Source organism: Sorex fumeus, unplaced genomic scaffold, assembly GCF_029834395.1.
Source record: "Sorex fumeus unplaced genomic scaffold, SorFum_2.1 ptg000063l, whole genome shotgun sequence".
NCBI classification, from domain to species: domain Eukaryota; kingdom Metazoa; phylum Chordata; class Mammalia; order Eulipotyphla; family Soricidae; genus Sorex; species Sorex fumeus.
This window is the reverse complement of record NW_026606120.1, coordinates 50,660,570-50,684,674: the sequence shown is the minus strand read 5'-3', so window position 1 is coordinate 50,684,674 and position 24,105 is coordinate 50,660,570. Positions and strand designations below refer to the sequence as shown.

The window sequence follows — 24,105 nt, the reverse complement described above, 5'->3', positions numbered from 1 at the left end:
AGATGTGACCCAACCATCACTGCAAGGCTGATGCAAAATATGGGTAACAGGGGCCGGAGAGGTAGGACAGCAGGTAGGACATTTGTCTTGCTGGCAGACAAGGTTCGATCCCCAGCACCCTAAAAGGTCTCCCAAGAACCACCAGGAGCGATCCCTGAGAAGGTCCTGCAGTAAGCCCTGAGCAGCGCTGGGTATGGCCCAACAACCCCCAGTGCTGACAGTGCAGGAAGCAAGTCTCCCTACTTACTGCTCCTCTGCCCTCAGCAGCTCAGACAGAATCAATCCTAGTCCTCAGTTCCGTCTTCTAAACTTTACTAAAATTTTTTTTTAATTTTTTAATTTTTTGGTTTTGGGTCTACATCAGGGTTTCTTTCCTCTTGGCTCTGCACTCAGGGAACACTCCTGGAGGGGTTCAGGGAGAACATACGGAGTGCAAAAGATCAAACCTGAGTTTGAGAAGCCACAATAGATACCATATTAGGCAAATGACAAAACAGTCTGTACTGAAGACTGAACGGTCATTAATGCGGTTTGCCAGATATGAGCACCCCCCGCCTCCTTCTCCAGGCAGTCACGACACCGCCTCTTGCTGGCTGGGAATACCCCCATCCTGACTTCCCTCCAGAGACTGTGTGGCAGTTGAGAAGGGACATCTCTGCTGACGGGCACAGGTGACCCCCGTCTTTGGGCAGCTGGGAGGGTGCATGAATAGAGGGCACTTAGAATGGGCAGCGGTCCTCCAGGCTCAAAAAACTACTTTATACCCTGCAATGTTTTTGTGGTGCTGGGGACAGATGGTGCCAGGTCCATATCCTGACCCTGGCAGTAGTTGTTTGGAGGCCTTTCTTAATATATTTTCTCTGGCTTTTAGGGGATGGGGTGGGGGAGGGGGAGTGCTGGGGATCAAACTCAGGGCCTCCCCCATCCACTCTACTGTGAGTCACAGCCCTGTCCTGTTCTCTTGTTTGTTTTAAAATAAAACTAAGATGGACACATGGTTACTTCTGTCACCTTGATTTAAAAAAAACTCATAGATCATAACCCCCTCCCACCCCATACCACACACTTAATGGGATTAAGTCAGCTGCTTAATCCCATGGTTAATGGTGTGTAAAGCTTTTAAATTGCTTTGAATGTGAGCACCAGTTCTCACTCACTTGTCCTCCGGCAGAAACAGGCCCCGGAGGCCCCCGTCCTTCTCCTCAGGGGGACTCCCGACAGGCCCCTCCAGGTTCTGGGTGGCCTCCATTGAACTGTCCAGGTCAGGCTCCAGGGGGCCCTCGGGGGGCGCCAGTGTCATCGCCTCCTCCGCGTCCTCAGGGAAGATGCTGGGCTCTCTGTGGATGAGCTCGCCATCAGCAAAGGCAGGGTCAGCTCCCTCACTTCCCTGGAAAGACAGAGTGGGGCAGAGTGAGCAAGGCTGCCTCCTGGTCAGCCCTCAGCAGACTGCAAGGACTTTCGCAGGACCGTGCCTGCCAGAGGCCGATGCTAAAACGCCCACAGGGGGGCATCCTTTGGCACCTATGGGCACCTCGTGGGAGCTCAGGAAGGAGTCAGGTATGAAGCACTGCTGGAGAGGACCGCAGGCTAGCAATAGTGTCACGTGTCCCTGCATCCCCAGCTTGAGAAAGGGCCTGAGGTAGGAGTGTCTGCACACATGGGATCCACACCCATGACCCTGGGCAGCTCGGGTTGATCTCTGTGAACTTCAGTCTGTCCAGGGGCTCTTAGAAGACACACCAGGGAGTGAATCTCGGCCACAGGATGCATTCCAGGGCTAGGACACTTGCCTTGACCTCGTCACAGCCCCTCTGGAGAGTATCAACACCAGGCTTTCCAATCCTTTTCTGGGGTGGGGAGTCTTGCAGGCAGTGCTTGGGGGCTTGGGGTCACTCTCGGAGATAATCAATCTGGCCAAGCGGGTCAATGCTGGGGTCAGAGGAGGTAGGAGGTGGTACTGCTTAGGCCCTGCCCTGCTGGGGACATCCAGGACCACCCTAGGGGCAATCAGAGGCCTCCCGGACTACACCTGATAGTGCACTGGGTGGGGCTACTATGCTATGGGAGAGGGAGAGAGAACCAGGGTCCCCTTGGCCCTGCATCCTCTCCCTGGCTTGGCCTTTCCATTCTGAGCTTTAGGCCAGAAATAGGTGCACAGGGTCAAAGGGCAGGGCAGCCAGCTGTGGGACCCCTATGACAGAGCACTGCCATGGGGACTGGCAGCAGGTGCCGTATAGTCAAGTGCACATGGAGAGCACAAGTGTGACCCCAGAGCACGTGTGGGTGCCTCAGTACCACAGCCGAGTGCCACGGGCGGTGACGACAACAAAGGCAGAGAGGGGCAAACAGGCAGTGACTAGCGAGCATGGCTCCTGCCTGAGTAAATCTGCACCAGGCCCCACCACCCATGGGGACTGCAACTAATGTCACCTTGAGAGCTTCCCACCTATGGGTCACTTGTCCAGCGGACCTGGCGCCCAAACCTTCAGACTGGACCCCAAACAAGCTCTGTGTATTAGCTGAAGACACGGCCAGGAAAAAGGGAGTAGGGGAGCCAGTGTGAAGGAGTCCCGTGTGGGGGCCCTCTGCTCTCCACCTGACTCGGGAGACCGAGGCCCCGCAGGAATCCTGCCAGCAGACCCATGGCAGACCCAGGGCACTGCCATCACCTTCACACCTGCTGGCGACAATGCTGGCTTCTGAGTGCCAGCGGGAACCTCAGTGTTATGGGGGAGCCACTTGCACACCCCAGCACTGAAGGATGGCTCTTCCCCTTTCTGCTGGTCACCTGTGCCCTCAGCAGGAGACACTTGCTCACCCCATGGCACGGTGCCAGCAGGGTTCCCAGGGCTCCATAGGAGCGTCTTGGGCTCTGAACCCAGAAATTACTCTTGGCAGTGCTTGGGGGACCATATGGGATCCCAGGAATTGAACCCGGGTCAGCTACATGCAATGCAAATACCCTACTCGCTGTACTATCATTCGCCCCCCACCTTTTTTTTTTTTTTATCATGGACAGATTCCTCCCGTCTTACTGCAGCTTTATCTAAAACATACTGTAGTTGTTGGGGCTGGAGCCTCTCGGGCGCCTCAGGTGTGTAGTGCAGCTGTAGCCAGCTCACACTCCCTTGCTGGACCCAGTTCCCAATCAGACCAGCTCTGGCCTGCAGGAGGGGTCAGGGAAGCCCTCCCTGCAGTCTCATACCCACCAGCCAGGGCCAGGGCACCCTCACCACCTCTCTGGCTCCCTCCCGCCCTCTCCTGTCTCAAATTTAGCTGCACCCCACATTCACACCTCACTCAACCCACAGCTGCTAGCCCAAGGCAAATGAAATTTTTAATTATAGCTTCAAAACCACTTCTACTAGTTTTCCTCTAAATTCAAATCACATAGACAGTTATCAGGAAAGTAATGGCCCTGGGCTAGTTCAGGACAAGGTCACTTTGATTTTTAAGTCATCTGGGGCCCCAGGGAAGAATGGGGTGTTTACTGGAGGATGGGGGAAGTTGGCCTGGGGGAAAGTCTGTGCAGCATAGAACCAGATGCCGGAAGGGGCTTGAAGCCAACCCCATCCTTGATATACCTCACTCACTCAGAACACGAGAGCCATTAGAAACCCTTCTAAGCAACTACGGTGTTTTGTTTTGTTTTGGAGCCACACCAGTGATGCTCAGGGATTACTTCTGGCTCTGCACTCAGGAATCACTCCTGGTGGTGCTTGGGGACCATAAGGGATGCTGGGGATCGAACCAGAGTCAGCTGATTGCTGTACTCTCTCTCTCCAGTCCTAAAAACTACAGTAATTCATCTTGTTGCAGCGCTGCCCTCCTCTGCAGGTTCACTGGGGAGCCAGGGAGCATATCCCTTTCCCGCACCCCATGTGCAAGCCCCGTTCCCAGGGCCGGACTCCCACCACCGGGCAGCCGCAGGAGACTTTGGGGAACACCTGCGGAGTTCCCCCAGACCGCCCGCCCACCTCGCAGCACCGTTGCCCTCCTCCGCAGGTTCCTAGGTCAGCATGTCCCTGGGACTGGCTGGGCATGTGGCCTCCATTGCAGGGGTCATGGCCTCCTCAAAAGTGGGCATAGGGGCTGGAGCAATAGCACAGCGGGTAGGGCATTTGCCTTGCACGCGGCCAACCCAGGTTCGATTCCCAGCATCCCATATGGTCCCCTGAGCACCACCAGGGGTAATTCCTGAGCACTGCCTGTGCATTGCTGGGTGTGATCCAAAAAGCAAAAAAAAAAAAAAAAAAGTGGGCATGGCCTTCTGTGTGACGGGACACAGTTATATTTCCCATTCCCAGCACTCTCTACTCACATCCCAGCCTTTATCACCTAATTCTGTGGAAAAAGTCCTGGGCGCCTCAACCACAATACAACAATAATCCACTGGCCTACTCCAACTCCAACAAAAGACCAGTACGCAAGAAGCTGTACAAGCCCAATATAAAAGAACACCTCCTCCAACGCTTCACTAGATGCCCATCATAAGCCACAGAAAAATGCCTGAGAGGGCAGATTCTAGAAGGGGAGAAGGGTGACCACCATCGACCAACCTTATTCAGAATCCTTTCCCACGAGGGTATAGTGCTAGTGAATTCCAAGGTTTTACCTCTGGACAACCACAACAGCATGAAGAAACAACACAAATCTCCACTACGAGGAGAGGACAAAGAAAAGAGTCCAAATCCTCAACAGGGGTTACCCACAAATATGTTCTTCCTGATAAATAATTTCGAGAGGAAATGCTGAGGACGTTTAAAGAACTACTAAAAGAACCAACGGAGGAGACATCCAGAAAATTAAAGGAAATTAAAGAAACAGTGGAACAGATAGTCAAGAAAATACAGGAAGAAATGAGAGCAGAAATAAAAAAGCTACAAAAAGAAGTGTCACAAATAATGGATTTGGTAGATGAAATTTAAAACTCAGTGGGTGCCCTCAGCAGTAGAATGACTACAGCCGAAGACAGGATCAGTGAGCTTGAAGATGAGCAACAGAAATCACATAGAGAACAACAAACAATGGGAAAAGACCTCAAAATAGATCTAAGGAGAATCAGAGACCTAGGGGATGACGCCAAGAGGAACAACATTAGAATCATTGGAGTACCAGAAGGACAGGGAGGAACCTCAATGAAAAAGCCAAAGTAAAAGAAATCATTGCTGAAAAGTTCCCAGAGTTAAAGAATGCAGACATCCAGATCCAAGGAGCCAGAAGGATGCCAGCTAAAAGAGACCCTAATAAAAACACTCCAAGGCATATAATAGTCAGAATGATGGATGACGTGGATAGAGACGCAATACTGCAAGCAGCAAGGTCAAAGAAGGAAATCACATACAAAGGAGCACCCCTTAGATTTACAGCAGACCTATCAGAGGAAACCCTCCAAGCCCAAAGACAATGGTGAGATAGTGAAAAAACTCAATGAAATAAACGCCTTACCAAGAATATTTCATCCAGCTAAACTCTCAAACTCGATGGAACGATACACTATTTTATAGATAAACAACAGCTCAGGAACTTCATAGACTCAAAACCAAACCTAAAAGAAGGGGCTCCTGTAAGATAAGAAGGAAACACTTATAAGCACAACCAACCCCTACAGAAAGATGGCACAAAACCCATGACAATAATCTCTCTCAATGTCAATGGTCTAAATGCACCAATCAAGAAACAGAGTGGCAAAATGGATCCAAAAACTGAAACCAACATTCTGCTGTCTACAAAAAACTCATCCGAACAGTCAGAGCAAACAGACTCAAAGTTAAAGGATGGAAAAACAATCCTGCAAGCAAACAGCTCCCTCAAAAAAGCTGGGGTGGCCATACTAGTATCCAACAACATAAATTTCAGAACGAAAAAGATTAGAAGGGACAGCGAAGGCCATTTTCTATTTATTAAGGGATATGTACAACAGAAAGAAATCACACTCTTAAATGTATACGCACCTAATGAGGGAACAGCTAAATACTTAAAACAACTGCTAACAGATTTTAAGGAGGACATTGCTAGCAACACAATAGTACTCAGAGACTTCAACACTGCCTTATCACTTCTGAATAGATCAACAAGAACAAAACTCAGCAAGGAAACATTGGCTTTGAAGGAAGAAATAGAAGAGAGAGGGCTAATAGACCTATACAGGGCTTTACACCCCCAAAAGAAAGAATACACATTTTTCTCGAGTGCACATGGAACATTTTCCAAAATAGACCACGTGCTAGGCCACAAAACATACCTCAACAGAATCAGGAAGATAGAAGTAGTATCAACAATCTTTTCAGACCACGACGCACTGAAGATAGAAGCGAATCACACAAAGACACCAAGAAACAAATCAAACACATGGAAATTAAACAACTCAATGTTGAACAATGAGTGGGTCAGGAAGGCAGTCAAGGACGAAATCAAAAGATACCTGGAAACAAATGAGATTGATGACACGAACTACCAGAACCTATGAGACGCTGCTAAAGCCATGTTAAGAGGAGAATTTATAGCTCTACAAGCATTCCTAAGGAAGAAAGAAAGGACCTACATAGATAACCTGATCTCACAGCTCAAGATCCTAGAAAAAGACCAACAAAAGGAACCCAAACTCGGCCGAAAGAAATAATAAAACTTAGAACAGAAATTAATGACCTGGAGACTCAAAAAACAATCTAAAAGGTCAATGAAACCAAGAGCTGGTTCTTTGAGAAAATAAACAAGATTGATAAGCCACTAGCAAGGCTCACAAAGAAAGAGAGAGAGAACCCTAATAAACCAAATCAGAAATGAAAAAGGAGACACACAACAGAAACCAATGAAGTTCAAAAGATCATCAGAGACTACTTTGAGAGGCTGAATGCCACGAAAACAAGAGAACCTAGAAGAAATGGATAAATTCCTGGATTCCCCAAGATTGATAATATAATCCCTATAATCTCCCAAAATTGAATCAAGAAGATTTGGGATACCTGAATAGACCCATTCATATCAAGGAAATTGAAACTGTAATCAAAAGTCTTCCCAAAAACAAAAGCCCAGGCCCAGATGGATTGACTAGTGAATTCTTCCAAACATTTAAACAACACCTGTTGCCAGTTCTCCTCAAGCTTTTCCAGGAAATTGAAAAAACAGGAACTCTCCCAAACAGTTCCTATGAGGCACATATCTCCCTAATACCAAAGCAAACAAAGACACCAACAAAGAAAACTATAGGCCAATATCCCTGATGAACACAGATGCGAAGATCCTCAACAAAATATTAGCAAATAGAATCCAACAACTCATCAAAAAGATCATACACCACGACCAAGTGGAATTCATCCCGGGGATGCAAGGATGGCTTAACATTCGGAAATCAATCAACATAATCCATCATATCAACAAAAGTAAAGATAAAAACCATGTGATTATATCAATGGACACAGAGAAAGCTTTTGACAAGATCAAGCGCCGTTTATGATGAAAACTCTCACCAAATAGTCAAAGCCATCTACGACAAACTCATGGCAAGCATTATCCTCAATGGGGAAGAACTAAAGGCCTTTCCTCTAAGATCAGGGACAAGACAAGGATCCTACTATTACCACTTCTGTTCAATATAGTACTGGAAGTACTTGCAATAGCGATTACGCACAAAAAAGACATTAAAGGCATCCAGATAGGAAAGGAAGAAATCAAGCTCTCACTATTCGCAGATGATATGATACTATATCTCGAGAATCCTAAATCCTCTACCAAGAAACTCCTAGAAACAATAGACTTGTACAGTAAAGTCGCAGGCTATAAAACTAATGCCCAAAAATCCATGGCCTTCCTATATGCAAATAATGAGGCAGAGGAAAGTGACATGAAAAAAACAATCCCGTTCACAATCGTGCCCCAGAAAATCAAATACATCGGAATCAACCTAACTAAAGAGGTAAAGGACCTCAACAATGAAAACTACAAAACGCTACTCCATGAAATAAGAGAGGACATGAGGAAATGGAAACATATCCCCTGCTCATGGATAGGAAGAATTAACATTGTCAAAATGGCAATACTCCCTAAAGCATTATACAGATTCAATCTGACCCCTATAAGGATACCCATCAAATTCTTCAAAGAAATAGATCAAGCACTCCTGAAATTCATATGGAACAACAAACGTCCACAAATAGCTAAAGCAATTCTTGGGAAAAAGACGTGGGGAGGCATTACCCTCCCCAACCCCAAACTCTACTACAAAGCCGTAATAATTAAAACAGCATGGTACTGGAACAAAGGCTGGGCCGCAGACCAATGTAATATCCGTATACACAACCCCAAGTATATGAACATCTAATCTTTAATAAGGGAGCAAGAAATGTGAAGTGGAGGGGGCTGGAGCAATAGCACAGTGAGTAGGGCGTTAGCCTTGCACGCAGCCGACCTGGGTTGGATTCCCAGTATCCCATATGGTCTCCTGAGCACCACCAGGGGTGATTACTGAGTGCAGGCAGAGCCAGGAGTAGCCCCTGTGCATTGCTCGGTGTGACCCAAAAAGAAAAAAAAAAAAAGAAATGTGAAATGGAGCAAGGAAAGCCTCTTCAACAAATGGTGCTGGCATAACTGAAGAACCACATGCAAAAAAATGGGCTTAGACCTCGACATAACACCATGCACAAAAGTCAGATCAAAATGGATTAAAGATCTATGGGGCTGGAGAGATAGCACAGCAGTTAGGACGTTTGCCTTGCACGCAGTCGACCCAGGTTCGATTCCCAGCATCCCATATGGTCCCTGAGCACCGTCAGGAGTGATTTCTGAGTGCAGAGCCAGGAGTAACCCCTGTGCATCGCCGGGTGTGACCCAAAAAGAAAAAAAAATGGATTAAAGATCTCAACATCAGGTCAAAATCTATAAGGTACATTGAAGACAAGGTCAGCAAAACCCTCCACGATATTGAGGCTAATGCTATCTTCAAAGTCGACACTCCACTGACCAACCACGTGGAAACAGAGATAAACAAATGGGACTATTTTAAATTAAGAAGCTTCTGCGCCTCAAAAGATAGTGACCAAAATACAAAGACAATCTACAGAACAAGAAAGGATATTCACTCAATACCCATCTGATAAGGGGTTGATATCAAGGATATACAAAGCACTGGTTGAACTCCAAAGAAGAAAACATCCAACGCCATCAAAAAATGGGGTGATGAACAGAAACTTTCTCAAAGAAGAAATCCAAATGGCTAAAAGGCACATGAGAAAATGCTCTACATCACTAATCATCAGGGAGACGCAGATCAAAACAACAATGAGATATCATCTCACACCGCTGAGACTGGCCCATAACCAAAAGAACAAAAGCAACCGGTGTTGGTATGAATGTGGCGAGAAAGGGACTCTCCACTGCTGGTAGGAATGCCGAATGGTTCAGCCCTTTTGGAAAACAGTATGAATGATTCTCAAAAAATTAGAAATTGAGCTCCCATTTGACCCAGCAATACCACTCCTGGGAATATATCCCAGAGAGGCAAAAAAGTCCAGTCAAAATGACATCAGCACTTCTATGTTCAATGCTGCACTGTCCACAAAAGCCAAAATCTGGAAAAAACCCAAGTGCCTGAGAACAGATGACTGGTTAAAGAAACTTTGGTACATCTACACAATGGAGTACTATGTAGCTGTTAGAAAAGATGAAGTCATGAAATTTACATATAAGTGGTATTACATGGAAAGTATCATGCTAAGTGAAATAAGTCAGAAAGAGAGGGACAGACATAGAAAGATTGCATTCATCTGTGGAATATAAAGTAACAAAATAGGAGACTAACATCCTAGAATAGATGAGATAAGTACCAGGAGGTTCACTCCATGTCTTGAAGGCCAGCCGCACAAGCTGGGGGAAAAGGCAGTTCAGATAGAGAAGGGAGCACCAAGTAAAGGGTGTTGGAAGAATCCTCCCAGGATGAGAGATCCATGCTGAAAGTAGACTATAGACCAAACAGATTGCCGCTAAATGCCTCTTTTGCAAACCACAGCACCCAAAAGGAGAGAGAGAACAAAAGGGAATGCCCTGCCACAGAGGCAGAGTGGGATGGGGGGATGGGGGGTGGGAGGGATACTCTGATCATTGGTGGTAGAGAATGGGCACTGGTAGAGGGATGGGTACTCGATCATTGTATAACTGAAACCCAAGCACAAAAACTTGTAAGTCTACAACTGTACCTCATGGTGTTTCACTAATAAAAATTAAAAAAAAAAAAGAACTACAGTATTTTTTAGATTAAGTTGCAGCAAGAAAGGAAGAATCTGTTCATAACAAAAACCAATCCCAAACAAAACAAAAACAAAAAACTCCTGTCTGACGGAGTTCTCCAGAAGCCTGGAGGGAGGCTGGCTGGGACAGGCCAGCAGGTCCTTTGGTATGTTTGTGTCCAGGGAGCTGTATGGTCAAACAAGTCTGATGGCAGCGGCAGGATTCCAGATCCCAGGCATATCCAACCCTTCAGGGCAGCCGACACCCAAGCTGAAGTCCTGGCCGAAGGGGCAGCACCTCTTCCACTGCACAGGGCACCCCACTCAGTAGGGAGGCAGGGGTGCGGGTAAAGGGAGTGGGCTTTCACAGAAAGGGAAGTCTTTTGTGGTTGGGGGCCCTGAGCAAAGGGAGTGTCCTCAGTGGGCGCCACTGGGAACTCTGCAGGTGGCCTATAGCGGACTCCTAGTTCCCAGTCCCCCAGGGCACCTTCCAGCCAGCCCCCTCCTCCTGACTGCTGGCTGAGGGTCTGTGAGAAGTGACTCAGGCATTTGATCACTCACAACCTATGGCCTGGGGTGACAGACCTCACTGCCCGAGGGACGGTCACCTGGACCTTGGAGGTGACCCCTGGGTCATCATTTTCAAAGCACCAGTGCACCTCAGCAGGGCGGCAACCCTGAGGGTCTCCATCAGGGCATGTGCTGAGGAAGTGGGGACAGCAGGTGCCAGCAGGTCAGCTGTGAGGGCTGGGGACACTCTAGGACTGTGCTGGGGTGCTGGCTGAGACGAGCGGTTTGGGGAGGGATCTGAGGGACAAAGGTTCAGCAGGGCAGCTCCGTGTGCCACCAGTGTCCCCTCCACTTCTGCCCCGCCCATCTCATGTGAGCATGGGTACCCTCCGCATCCACAGCAGGCCCATATGGGCTCCCTGGAGGAAGTCAGCAGGGCTGGGCGTGTGCTGCAGTTCGGAGGCCTCCAAATCTCAAGGCGGTCAGCAGTGCCCCACTGTCTCCACTCTCGGACACACTCAGTGACATCCTCTGGCCTTACCCTCCCAACCCAGTCTCCATGAGATGCGACTGCTGAGTCACACATGTGCAGCATGTGCCTGGCACTGATTCCAGGGGACCCCCTTTCAACATTGCCAGGGGAGGGACCACTCTTGGGACACTTGCCTCTGAGTCAATGGTCTCATGGTCAGTGGCTGGCAGGTTTTTGTGGGCAGAGTGGAGTGTGGGGAGAGTTGGCAAGTGAGCAGCGTGGCCTGGGCAGGCCCTTCTAAAATCAGGGTGGAAGCAGCACCCACAGGCAGGAAGAGTGGTAGGATGGCGTCAGACAAGCTACAGAAGAGAATCCGACAAGTTTGAGTCTCTGTGCTGCAACCTACAACTCTGGGGCCTTACGCTGATGGAACTGAGTGCCTCAGCTTTCCCATATGGGAAATGGATTGCACGCTCTAAACACCCACAGACAGTGACTGATAAGCGTCTGCGCTGTCTTCATCACGTGAGGGAAGGCAAGCAGGGGGTTCCCACTAGCCACCAGGACTCCAACTGCCCAGGGCCTCTTTTCCTTTGACCCCTGGGGGCACCTGCATGGGGTAGGCTGGGCTCAACTTCTGGAAGCCAGACCCCGCGAGCCATCAAACCTGCCCTCCAAATGCTACTTTTCTCCCACCAAGGTCTCCTGCCCACCTCCTGAAAGGCCTCTGGCGAGTTAATTACACCTTTTAATAAGTGTGAGGACGTGATGCTGCCTGGGCAAGGGCGCCCAGGAGGCTCCAAGCTCGGGCACATCCACCCCCAGCCCTGGCAACAGCTCCGCTCCCTAGGCTCTCACTCCGAGCCAAAGAACAGTTCTGTGGGGACAGGGCTGGGTAAAAATAGCCTGAGCCGCACATCCCAGCTTCCCTCGCAGCCAGGCACCTCGTGGAAGCCTGCTGCAGAGAGAGGGTGTGGGGGAGATAGATCCGGCACCCTGGGGAGGGGGCTGAGGAACAAACAGAACAGTCCCAGCTGGGCAGAGGCCCAGAACAGTGAGGGCCAGCCACGACGACTTCCCAGGTTTCTGCTGTGGGGCATCGGGAGCCCCTGGGCGGGGAATGCACCAGGGTTCGCCGAGATCACCATGCCTTGATGCGCACGAGAGATCAGGAAGTAGCGGGCTGTGCCACCTCCTGTTGGCGGCTATGGTTCCCACCCTGACCCTGACTCCTGGCTGGGCAGACAGATGTCTGGGACACATCACGGCAAACCCAAGACTGGTTCAGCAAAAGTCTGCCTAGGAGCCAGTCAAGGATGGCGGGCAATGGGGGTCCAGGCACCCACACAGGAAGGCTGGCGCCCCAGGACTTTCTGTCCATCCCGGGCAGCCCTCGGGCCGGCTCATTCTGTGAGTCACAGAGCAGCAGCCCAGCTAACCTGAGGCGGGGGTGGGCCAGAACAAGAGAGGGCAGTGCCTGGCTCCACCTGCCACCTGTCCGTCTTCTGCCCCCTCAGTCAGGATGAGGAGCAGGCGCCCTCATGGCAGCGATCCCCCTGCCTGGAGGATGGCAGCCAAGGCTGCTCTCGGGGTCTCTCCTGCAGCCAGAGGCTCCTGGATCAACTCCTGAGACCCTCAGGAAAGCTGCCTTCGGAGGGGGTGGGCTCCCTGTCTCAGGGGCCTCGAGGAAGGGGTGCCACAGTCAAGGCACCTTGGTGACCGGGGGACATGAGCCCCCAGTTGAGTCTCAGGGAAACATCACCTCCGAGAGAGACACTGACCACCCATTTTAGTGGTTTGATCTGGCCCCAGTCCCCACTTGCTGTGGCCCTCAGGAGAGACTGGGAAAACCAGGGAAAGCAAGTGGGTGTCAGCCCTTTCAACAGGCAGGACACCAGCTAGGGAGCTCTGAGGCCACAGATGGGGGTTGGGGCATGAGTCACTGCTCAGCTCGGCTCTCCCCACAGCCTTGCACCCTCCTCCTGGCAGATCTTGCTAAGGGGGCGAGCACAGGAATCCGGGCAAAGGAGCGTCAGAAGATCCCACCCAAGGCGTGCAGCTGGAACCGAGATGGCAAATTTCCTCAAGGATGACAGAGCAGGGGGACTGGGCTGACTCTTCCCAAGGGGTTGACACTGCTCCCTGGGAAGAGCTGAGACAGGCCAGGGGGCAGCAGTCATCTCGGGTATTCTTGGGGGTGTCTTCTAATTGTTCACTTAAAGGAAGTAGAAATCTGGGAAGGAGGGGGACGCAAAGTGATTTTTCTTCTGAATAGGGACCAAGTAAGTTTGGGAACCCTGGGACTAGAGGCTTTAGGGAATCAGATGCACCCCTACTCTGGACTCAAGGTCAGCCCCATGCTAGTGTTGGGGGGCCGGGGCAGCTGCCTGAGGCCTGGGCAGAGCACAGTCCTCTCTGCGGGCAGGCTGGTTCCATCAAGGGATCCCGCGGGAACCTCAACTCTGCCAAGCCAGTCCCTGGAGCATGTGGTGTCCTCACTGAAATGCCCACTCACTGGGGTCACGTGCCCCTACCCCACTCCCCCTAGGAGACCCTCTAACCTCTCCGTGCCACGGCGTTCAGTGACAAGCTGAAGCTGGAGGTGCTGTGGTTGACTGGGAAGGGCTGCCAGGTGCATCTGAGAGCTGAGGAGCAAATCTCAAAAGCACTCATTGCGGAAAGAGTTCTACTGGAACTATTACAGAGAACTCAATGACACTGTGTGCTCAGGGTATACTCCAGCTGAATCATTGTGGTACATGTGAAAAACCAGTAGAATTACCTAAATTCCTCAAAAAAAAAAAAAACCACGCAAACAAGACAAAGATCGTGTCCTTCTTCACAGAGAGGTGTGGCCTCTGTCCTTGGAACTGGGAAGGGAAGGCCAAATCCCTGCAGGGCTTATCAGGCAAGTGTGTGTTTGCCTGCAGAATCTGGTCAGGCTCTATCTGCTCAAAATCTGGAAAGCCTGGAGGGTGAGGTCAGTAGGTGGGCAGCTAGCCACATTCATATACCAAACCTCGCTGAATACTGTGGCCACCCAGGCTTGGGCAAACCTCCCTAGTGGGCAGAGCACACTGTCGCACAGTCCTGCTGGACAAACCAGCACTGTCCACGATGCCACTGGGAGCGGCTAGCGGCAAGTTCCATGCTCAGAACTTTCCTGGACCCTGTCCCATGTGTTTCTTTCCCTGCAATAAACCATACCATAATAAACCAGTTTCACTGCAATAAACCATACTGTATTTCTTTAAAAAGCAGTCAAAAAACAAAAACAACTAAAAATACAACTGAAGGAAAAAAATGAAATTCAAGGTTTACATCATCCTAAAGGATCCAGAGGAGAACACAACAGACTAACAGCCCTGGTAAGGGAGAAAATGGCCTAATGAAAATAAAATGGACCACCCCATTACAAGATAAATACTGGGGCGTGGGGAGTGCTCAGGAGTGGAATAATCTGCTTGCAGGTCTGATGCTGTGAGTTTAATCCCAGCCACCTGAGTCCCCAGTGCCACAACTAAAGTGTGTGAGATCTCTGTGAGCAGCACACCAAATGGATGGACCACTCACTGGTCAGAACAACAACAACAAAGCGAAAGAAGGGAAGTAACACAAAGAACAAACACTGTCAGCTTAGATTTAAAACTCATCACTCACATAATGTACAATTTATGAGAGAAACAATTTAAGAATAAGAACATGGGTTAAAAGTAAATTATTAAAGACACTACACAAAGGCTTAGCAAACAAAAGTTGGAGGGGCATATTTATGTCAAGGTCTATAAAGAAAAGATATTTAAACATGATGAGAAAATCAATTTAATAAGATGTACATTCATGTATCCAGTAACAGCTCTAAAATCCATAAAATAGGGGGCTGGAGAGACAGTATGGGGGGTCGGGCATGTTGCCAACCCAGGTTCAATTCCCAGCATCCCACATGATCCCGAGTCACACCAGGAGTGATCCTTGAACACTGATAGATGTGGCCAAAAATAAATAAATATATAAAGCAAAATAAAAATACTTGATGGAGCAAGAGAATTAGAAAGACGATCTGAACTGACCCAAATAGAACACTACACTCAATAGCTGTAGGAAAAAACCTTACAGGTTGTTGAGGAATTGGATATTGGCAGAGAATCACTGTGCAGATTGCTTCAGAACACCAAACCCCACTGCCTCGTGCCTCTGCCATGGAGAAGAAGGCTCCTGCCACTTGAATGCAGACGAGTAACTGGGACAGTCGAACACTGGCCTTCTGAGAGGGGACAGTATGAAGGACACCACACACATAACACGGTTTTAACAAAACACTGAATTCATTCAAGCCCTAGGGGCTAGCTTCCACCAAATGAGAAAATGGGGGAGATTACAAGCACATTACATATTTCCACAAAAAACTATGTGGAACCTTCTACTGGCTTTTCAGAAAGGGGGATTCTTCATGCAAGCGTTGTCAAACTCTGTTTGCATCAGAATTACAATGGAGAGTAGGAAGGACTGTTAAAATAAACCTTAGATTGAATGTGATTTAACAGGTCTTGGGTGAGGTCTGAAAAGATAGATCACTGTAAGTAAAATGTGTTTTAAAATGGATTTCTAGGGGTCAGAGAGATAGTATAGCAGTAAGGCGCTTGCCTTGCATGCTACCAACTCAGGTTCAATCCCTGGTACCACAATATGATCAATATGATCCCTCAAGCACAGCCAGGAGTAATCCCTAAACAAGGACTGACTTACAAGAGTAAGTCCTGAGCTCAGCTGGGTGTGGCCCCCCCAAACAAAAAATGATTTTTTTAACAATTTTCGGGTGATGCTGATGCTGCAGGTGCTAGGGCACACTTTTGAGAGTCTCTGTGCTAATCAAGACATAAAACAAGCGCAAGCACCCCACACAGCTGTAACAGGTCTTTCTTCTCTCCCTTCGAGACCTCAGGGACCATACCCAGAGTCTCACACATGCAAGGCAAGTCCTCTACCACTAAGTCAGACTCCCAACCCCACCTGGAACAGAACTTCAAGGGACAAATACAGAAGCTCATCTATGAACCAGCTGTTAGACAAGCTGATACTAAATAATTATGGTTTTGTTAGGAGTTAAGAGCCACATAGTTATGAAGAAATTTCCTCAGTTTTGACAGTATCTTGCCTAACTTTCTAAGGATTCACACACAAAGAGTCAGAGAGAGAAAGCAAAATGGTCACAAAACTGGCGAGCACCCTGGCATGTAAACCATTAACAGAGTTGTTTTCCTCCTCTGCTATTTCATGAAGGTCTGTCCTGGTCACGGAGCTGGTCTGTGTGGCTGACAGTCACGGTTCTGGAGCAGAAGCCGGGGCAGGTCCTCGGGCCACGTTCCCAGCCCCACCCTCGATGGCTTCCCAGGTAAATGGCATTTCTGCAACCATGATTAGCTCACACATCTTATTTTTCTGTTGGCTGGAAGTAAACCATGATATAAAACATGAGCTTTGCCCCAAATTCTCTGAACTGGTTATGGAAAAGTATAAAATCCCTGACAAATTTAGCTCCATTGAGTAGGAATATGAGAGACGTGCCACTCTTCAAGAACACTATCCCAGAAAGAGCCAGCAGAATAGGGAGCCTGGCAGGCACACCCAACCGCCAAAGGGACACGTACTTCTTTTCTCATGGGTCCACCAGAGTAGCTGAGCCACTTAGCCCAATGTGACTAGTCCAAAGGGCACGAAAGGCTCAAGTTGCACAAATAATCCCCTCCAGAGTTCAGAACCTGACTAGAAACTGTGCAACCAGGGATCCTGGCAAAGGGCATTCCCTGGGGGCTCTCTCACCAAAGGTGGGCCTGCCCTGAGGGCGGAGCTGACCAGTCCGAGCCCTCCACCCACCTTCCCACCCTGAACATGAAAGCCAAACCCCTCAAGACCAACAGAACCTCACTGAGACCCCGTGATTTCCCCCATTTTCTCCTCAGAAGAAATGACCCTCTTTCATGGTGACGCTGAGATATGCTGATCGTGAAGAAACCAGACTGGGACTTGGTAGCCTATGATCATCAGAATGATTCAGAAGCAATATTTATATGGGAATCTCGGTGAATTATTTCCATTTCTTATGTTCTCGGGGAAAATAGCATTATAATATTTGGGGGGTCTCCCAAGCCATACTTAGGGGGTCCAGAGGCCACTCCCACTTTTGGCCAATGGGGCTGCTTGGGCTCTGTGATGCCAGCAATCGCAAGTGCCACCGCAGTGGTGCTCGAGGGACCTCCTCTGGCCACCCCTAGCAATGCTTGGGAGCCATGTAGCACTGGGGCCCAAATCAGATCAGGTACGTACCAGTTCTCCTGGTCCTCATATATCTTAATTTTAAAGGAAAAGTACATATGTGCAGGTGAGCCAAAGACCTTTGAAATTGCAAAATTGTCAAGTTTTCCCAGAACTATATTTAGCGTAGACACAACTCAACTGCCGATGTCCGTACACCTAGGCGGTGACTGGTTTTCAAGGGAACTGCAGGCCATCAAGCCACAGAGCCTCTTGTTCTGGCCCACGCCACCTCTGTGGCCAGCAGCGCTCAGTAATTGGGCAAGATATTACCAGTTTCTCTGTGCCAGGCGGTATTTCTGGCAATCTGAAGTGAAGAGCAGATTTCTTCCCTTTGTTGTGGTTGGTTCAGGAAGGAGAGCCGCCACCACTCCTGGGACACGTGGTACTTGGTGGGCTAAGACGCCAGCCTCCCTCAGACAGTGGCAATTGGAGCCCCACATCTCCCCCAGGCTGGCACACAGGGTCCACAGTGTGGCTAAGTGGCAAAGCCACAGGGTATGACCTACAGTCACCCTTCTGTTCCCACAGGGACCAAGTTTCTCATGGGCTGAGACTGTCCCAACAAAGCAGGGACCTCAGATCTGAGGGCCCCAGGGAACCTACTGCCTAAACAAAATGGATTCCAAGGAGCCATCTAGTCTACCCTCTGCCCCCTCCCCAAGCCCCCAATAAAGCCCAGTGCCTTGATTCTCCAATGAGAATGTGAATTTCAGAGGCAAACTACTGGGGTTTGTACAAATAGCACTGAAACTGCTTCCACATCTGGAAACCAACCCTAGCAGCCAGCCCAGGAATTCCAGGCATGTCAGCCGGGCAGAAGCTGCAGGTCGGGAGATTCCCTGCGGCGACGGCTCCCAGCCCCCTTTCAGAACCTACACCCAGGGAGCCCACCTGAGAGAGGGCAGAAGCTAGCCTGAAGAGCTCCCCAGGGCCCAAAACCCCCACTATTCTGGGCTGGCATTTCTGGGTGCAGCATCCAGAGCTCAGCCACTTGGGACTGAAAGTTACGCTGTTTCTCTGTCCCTCTGCAGGCATACAAAAGAATCACCTCGTGAGCAGAGTCAGGACCCCCTAACTCTAGCCACGCAAAGATTTCCCCAGTGTCCTGTGGCAAAGTCCAGTTCCCAGCCGGCCCCCGTAACCTGTGCTCCCTATTCTGAGAACTGCTGGGCGGGTGTCGGGCACTCAGTTGTCAAGGCGAATTAACAAGCTGCAAGTTGAAAGGGGTGCACATCAAGGGCGCCCCTGGCTCTTTGAACAGGCGGCTATTTTGGGCTACAAATTATAGCTCTTAAAGATGGGGCTGTTTGAAGTGAGGGCTTAATTACTCACACAGACAAGACTTTGTGGGGCTTGCTTTGGGGGCTCCATGTTTTGTCATCATGATAAGGAGAGCCTTCATCAAATGAAGGCCTCACATGGGAAGAGAAGTGATGGCTGGGTCTCCTGACACACCCTGCTCTCATGGTGTCCACAAACGACCCAGGGAAGGGCCACAGTCCATTTCAGAGAGGGCACACTAGATAGACCTCGCCCTGAGCCTAAAGCCAGCAAGGAGGACACAGGCCCGGCCCAGAGCCCCTCAGGCCTTGGAAGGCTCAGCAGAGCCAAGGTTCCCGGAGGCCCATGACTCTGGCACCTTCCGAAGCCGCCTCTCCTCCTCCCCCTCCCATCCCACAGTTCAGCTGTCACCATGTCCAGCCACCCATGTGCCGGGATGGCCTCACACATATTCACGCAGCACCTCTGGCAAAAGACACATGCTCACCACAGCGGGACTCACATGGGAGCAACCACGGCCTGCCGCCTCCAACCCACGCCGTCAGTCCTGTCCCCGCTCCCCATCTCTCCCCCACCACACCCCCTCTCCCCCTGCCCACCTCTGCCAAGGTAATAAATCACTGCACCTGGGAGGCCAATGCCCTCCCTGGCCCTGCGCGCGGGCACACACACACACACACACACACACACACACACACACACACACCTCGAGTAAACAGCCGTCTCCAAGACACGCCCCAGTGAGCCCCTTCCCTGCTCCCGGGACTCGTTCCCTGGGACACTGGCCCCCTGCAGCCTACCCCACAACGCTGTGGGAGCCCTTTGTGCCAGCCGTGGCTCTGTCCCCAGCAAATGCTGAGCAGGAGCCACCTCAGGGAGGCCAGTAGTGGGGGCTGCTGGCGGGAGCTCTTCAGGCTGGCTTCTGCCCTCTCTCTACCCACAGGGACACAGCCCCAGTTGGTACAGGGGCTCTGCAACATGGAGATCACCATGCACGGGAGACCAGACCTCCCTGCCTCCCATCAAGATGACATCTGCACAAAAACCTCCTCAGGGGGCTGGAGCAATAGCACAGCGGGTAGGGCGTTTGCCTTGCATGCAGCTGACCCTGGTTCGATTCCCAGCATCCCATATGGTCCCCCGAGCACCGCCAGGAGTGATTCCTGAGTGCAAAGCCAGGAGTCACCCCTGAGCATCACCGGGTGTGACCCGAAAAGCAAAAAAAAAAAAAAAAAAAACTCCTCAGAACCTCAGGAGAAGGGGGTGAAGAGAGGCGGACGGGGGCTCTTGGAGGACACCCAGGGTCAAAACCAGGCCTGCCAGAACAGCTCCTTCTGGCCAGCGCTTGGCTGAGTTCCAACTCAAGTGGTCCACTGTCGGCCAAACGTGGCCCACATGGCTGTCTTCCTTGTCTTCAAACTTGCCTCCCTCCTCTGGTCCTGTTCTATGAGCCGCCCACTCACCCACCGTGCCCCCAGCACCCGCTTCCTCTGAGAGAGCAGCAAAAGGTTGGCAGGAACTCCCAGCTAAAGAAACCGGAGGCGGTCTTGAGCATCTCAAGGAGGCCAGGGAGAAATATGTCCACCAAAACATATCTCCTGTGCCAGGTTCCCGTCCCTCAGCCACTGCTCAGACGGGAGAACTTGGACTCAGGGAGGCTGAGTAACTGGTGAAAGGTCACACAGAGCCAGCAAGGCTGATGGACTGCAACCAGAAGGGCTGAGAAAACTTCACAATGGCAGTGTCACGCACTCCACAGTGAAGATTCGCAGGGCTGAGTGAGCAGGCCTGGGAGCACCAAGGCCAGGGCCCCCAGAACTTGGGCTTGGACGGCAGCACTGACCACAGCACACGAAGGCCACTGACTACAGTCAGCTTAGGCCCCCAGGGCCGAGCCACCAGTCATGGGGCGTGACCCACCCCCATTCCCACTGCACAGAGCTTCAAAGGGGCCCCAGGTGGGAGGATTTTACAGATAGGGAGAGGAGGGAAGACTGAAAGGCAACTGCGAAAGGAAACGCATGTAAAAATGAAAAGGCGGCAGAAGGATGAGGAGGGGAGGAAGGGACTGAGGATGCTCCAGGATTATCAACCGAGCCAAGAAGCCCTGGCCCATGAGCCTGCCGGTCAGAGGGATCTCCCTCATGGCATCCACCTACCAGCTAAAGGGCTGGAACGGGGCACTGAGACCTGAGGATTGGGTCAGCAGCCTCCACGTAGCCCTCAGGTCCCTGTTTGGCAAAGGAAGAACCAGAGAGGTTGCTCCTTTTCCCCAGGGTCACAGAGCTGCTAAGCTGGAACTGGAGCCCTCATGCCTGGCATCCAAGTTCATTCCTCTGACCCACACCACATAATTCTCCCGCCATTACAGGCTGCTCCACTCCCTCGAAGAAACTGGGCAAATTATGTAAGTCCTCTAGAGGTTACCTAGTTTCTGTGTTGCACAAAACCCAAGATGCCTTTTCATTTAAAAATGCACCGTTATTTTGAGTACACCAAGAAAGAAACAGTGCTGTCAATTAAATTCTAACACCAGTGACTATGTAACACATACCACTCTGAGATGCTAAAATGTGAGCGAGAAAAAAAGTGTGGGTCTTAGGCGCTATAAAAGACCCTGTGAGTGTGGGTGAGGACTGGGGGCTCCTGGGCCCAAAGGGCAGGCCCCCGGGCAGTCTGCAGGGTCACACACTCCCTCTCCCCGGCACTTCTGCAAAACCCTTTTCTTTGCTAAACACTGGCCCCATCTAAAAAGCACGCTGGCCACATCTGCCTTGTTAAAGGAGCGCCCACATGGCCAGGTGGCCATCGCCAGGCTGCTGCTGCTGAGCGAGCGGAACAGGTTGATCTGCTCTTTTGGAAGCTGCAGTCAGCAAGTGATCAGCCATGGCGCACTACACCACCTGACACCTTCTGCTTGGGCCCCTCCAGGTTCTGGGGCCCCACAAGCAGCCACAGTCATCGTGTTCCAAGCCCGCTTCTCTGGCCAGGCTGCCATCACTGGAGGCAAAGGGTGGTGGGGAGGGCCCCAGTCCTGCTCCCTGGTAGAGAGGCAGCAAAGAGCAGGAGCAGCCTTCTATGGGGCCCGGAAGGTGGCGGGCACCTCCAACATGCTTTGCATCTCATTGCCAGGCTGCCTGCGGGCTGCAGCCTGCTGGCGCTGAGGCCCCAGGCCGACTGGAAGCCCAGCTGCAGGGGAGGCAGTGCTGTGGCCCTGGGAGGCGTGGGGAGTGGACACCACCCCCGGCTTCCGGCTGCTGCACTGACATTCTCCTGGCAGTCTCGCTGAGCTCCGGCTACCAGTCACAGGATCAGGCCAGGAAGAGCTGGCGGGCACCAAGAATAGCAGCGCATGTCTAAGCCCAGCACTGTTTTAAGTGCTTTCCTTACATTTACATATCTGAGCCATAAAACAAACCCACGAGAGAGGTACTCGCAGTCTCATGAAGAAAATGAAATATTATCAAAAACTTTGCAATTCCTCAAACAGCAACAGGCAGAAGCAGGATTTGAACCCAGTCAGCCTGACTCTAGGGTTCTAGCCCTTGGGCACTGCTCTGTCCTGCCAGTCTCGTGAACTAACCTCCCTCAGGCACAACGAAGAATCCTGCCCACTACAGGACACAACTGCCAAACCCATTCTACAGATAGGGAGACTGAGGCCCAGGAAGGTGGGGAGACTTCCCAGAGTCTCAACAGCAGCAAGCAGCTGAGCCAGAATCTAGGCTCACATGTTTTCTGGCTCCCAAACTCTATTCTAAGAAAACAGTCATTTGGAGACCAGGGGATGGCTCAGTGGCAAAGCAGCTGCCTCTCAAATGTAGTGCTACGGGTTTGACCCCCAGTATCACCACACATGCACCAGTGTGATGTCAGAGGCACTGCGGGTGCAAACTGTATGTAACCTTGATCACAACAACCAAAGGGGCAGAGAAAGGAAGGGGACCACAAAAAAGATAAAGAGGCTGGCATGTGGCTCCACACAGAAGAACCTGTCTGCTAGGCTCTGAGTTTGATCCTCAGCCCCGCCCCCAGCGCCACTAGGTATGAACCATGTGGAAAAAACCAACTCACGGGTGAGTGAGAAGGAGAGGCCTATTTCCCACAGGAAGCCTAGAACGGAAGAGGCTTGCTCCTTCCTCCTCATTCTCCGGTGCTAGATGGGGGCCGCCGCAGACACTCAGCTCTCTCATCCCAAGTCTAGGGGAGTCAGCTTCAGAAACACAGGTTCCCCTTTCCTTTCATGCTAATCAGCTTGCAGTGCAGGAGGGAGGGGGGACCAAGAGTGACTCAGGAGCGGCGCGCTCCCACTCACTCTCCCACACTCGGTTCTGTTTAGACCTTCTTCTTCTGGATCCCTTAAAAGCAAGGGTGCAGGACCAGTGATGTTAATAATAACCCTACAGAGCTCTGTTTTCACTTGAATTCATGTTTACGATGCCCGCATGGAGCCCACTCTCCACTTGAGCTCGGAAGATGCAGCAGGTTGAGTCAATTCAACATTTACCCAATAGCTGAACAACTTCTCATTTCTGCAAGGAAGTCAGAAAGTGGATTTGAAACTCTGTGGCTTGTACCTGCCTGCCAGAGTGATCTGGACCTAGAGGTCACCCAGGCTCCACCTCCACCACCACCTCAAACCTCCATGCTCCCTCTGAGGACGCACTGATTCTTTCTCCTGTTTCTGTCTCACGCAGAGTTTTGGAGGCTGGACCGAGAATACACCCCAAGGCCGAGTGGCCTCCTTATGAGAGCAGAGCACAGCGGAGACACCCACTCCCGGCTTAAAGGAGATGGTGGCAGAGACTGGAGCTCAGGAAAGCACAGGGTACACAGGGAGCTGACACTTTCTGGGTCTCAAAAGCGGCTGCCCAACACTGTGGAAGCACTGCCCTATGGCAACAGGGCGTGTCCCTGCCGCTGACCACCTGCTCAGACAAAGCTCTCTGCACCTCTCTGCAGCTCTGCTGGGGGAAGCAGCAGTTTGGCAAGATCTGGTTTCACATTCGTGTATCTGACCCAAGCTGAGCCGAGGGCAGGAAGGTCCCAGGCACCTACATCACACAAGATACCTCCCCCTAAGAAATGCCTCAGTGCCAAATCACTCACGAGGGGTACTTGGGAAGACAGCAATGGGTGCATTCAGTACTGGGGTTTGGTCCAGCTGTACTGGACAAAGTTCTGAGCAACACTGGGTATCCCCCGAGCTCTCTGCCTTGTGCACCTGCGTCCCCTGGCTTACACTTCCAGATCTCACCAAAGAGTCACATCTTGGGCCTTTGCAGCTGCTGTTGCCTCTTCTAATCC

The 24,105-nt window shown here is 50.9% G+C and overlaps 1 protein-coding gene across 1 annotated transcript in view; it reads right to left on the bottom strand.

The window, feature by feature from the left end:
- The window catches only part of RAB11FIP4 (RAB11 family interacting protein 4), a 100,855-nt gene that overhangs the window by 8,422 nt on the left and 68,328 nt on the right, over positions 1-24,105 (bottom strand). Inside the window, exon 4 of the mRNA XM_056126831.1 lies at positions 1,158-1,387. Coding sequence (XP_055982806.1) covers positions 1,158-1,387 — 230 coding nt within the window. The remainder of the gene's footprint in view (positions 1-1,157; positions 1,388-24,105) is intronic.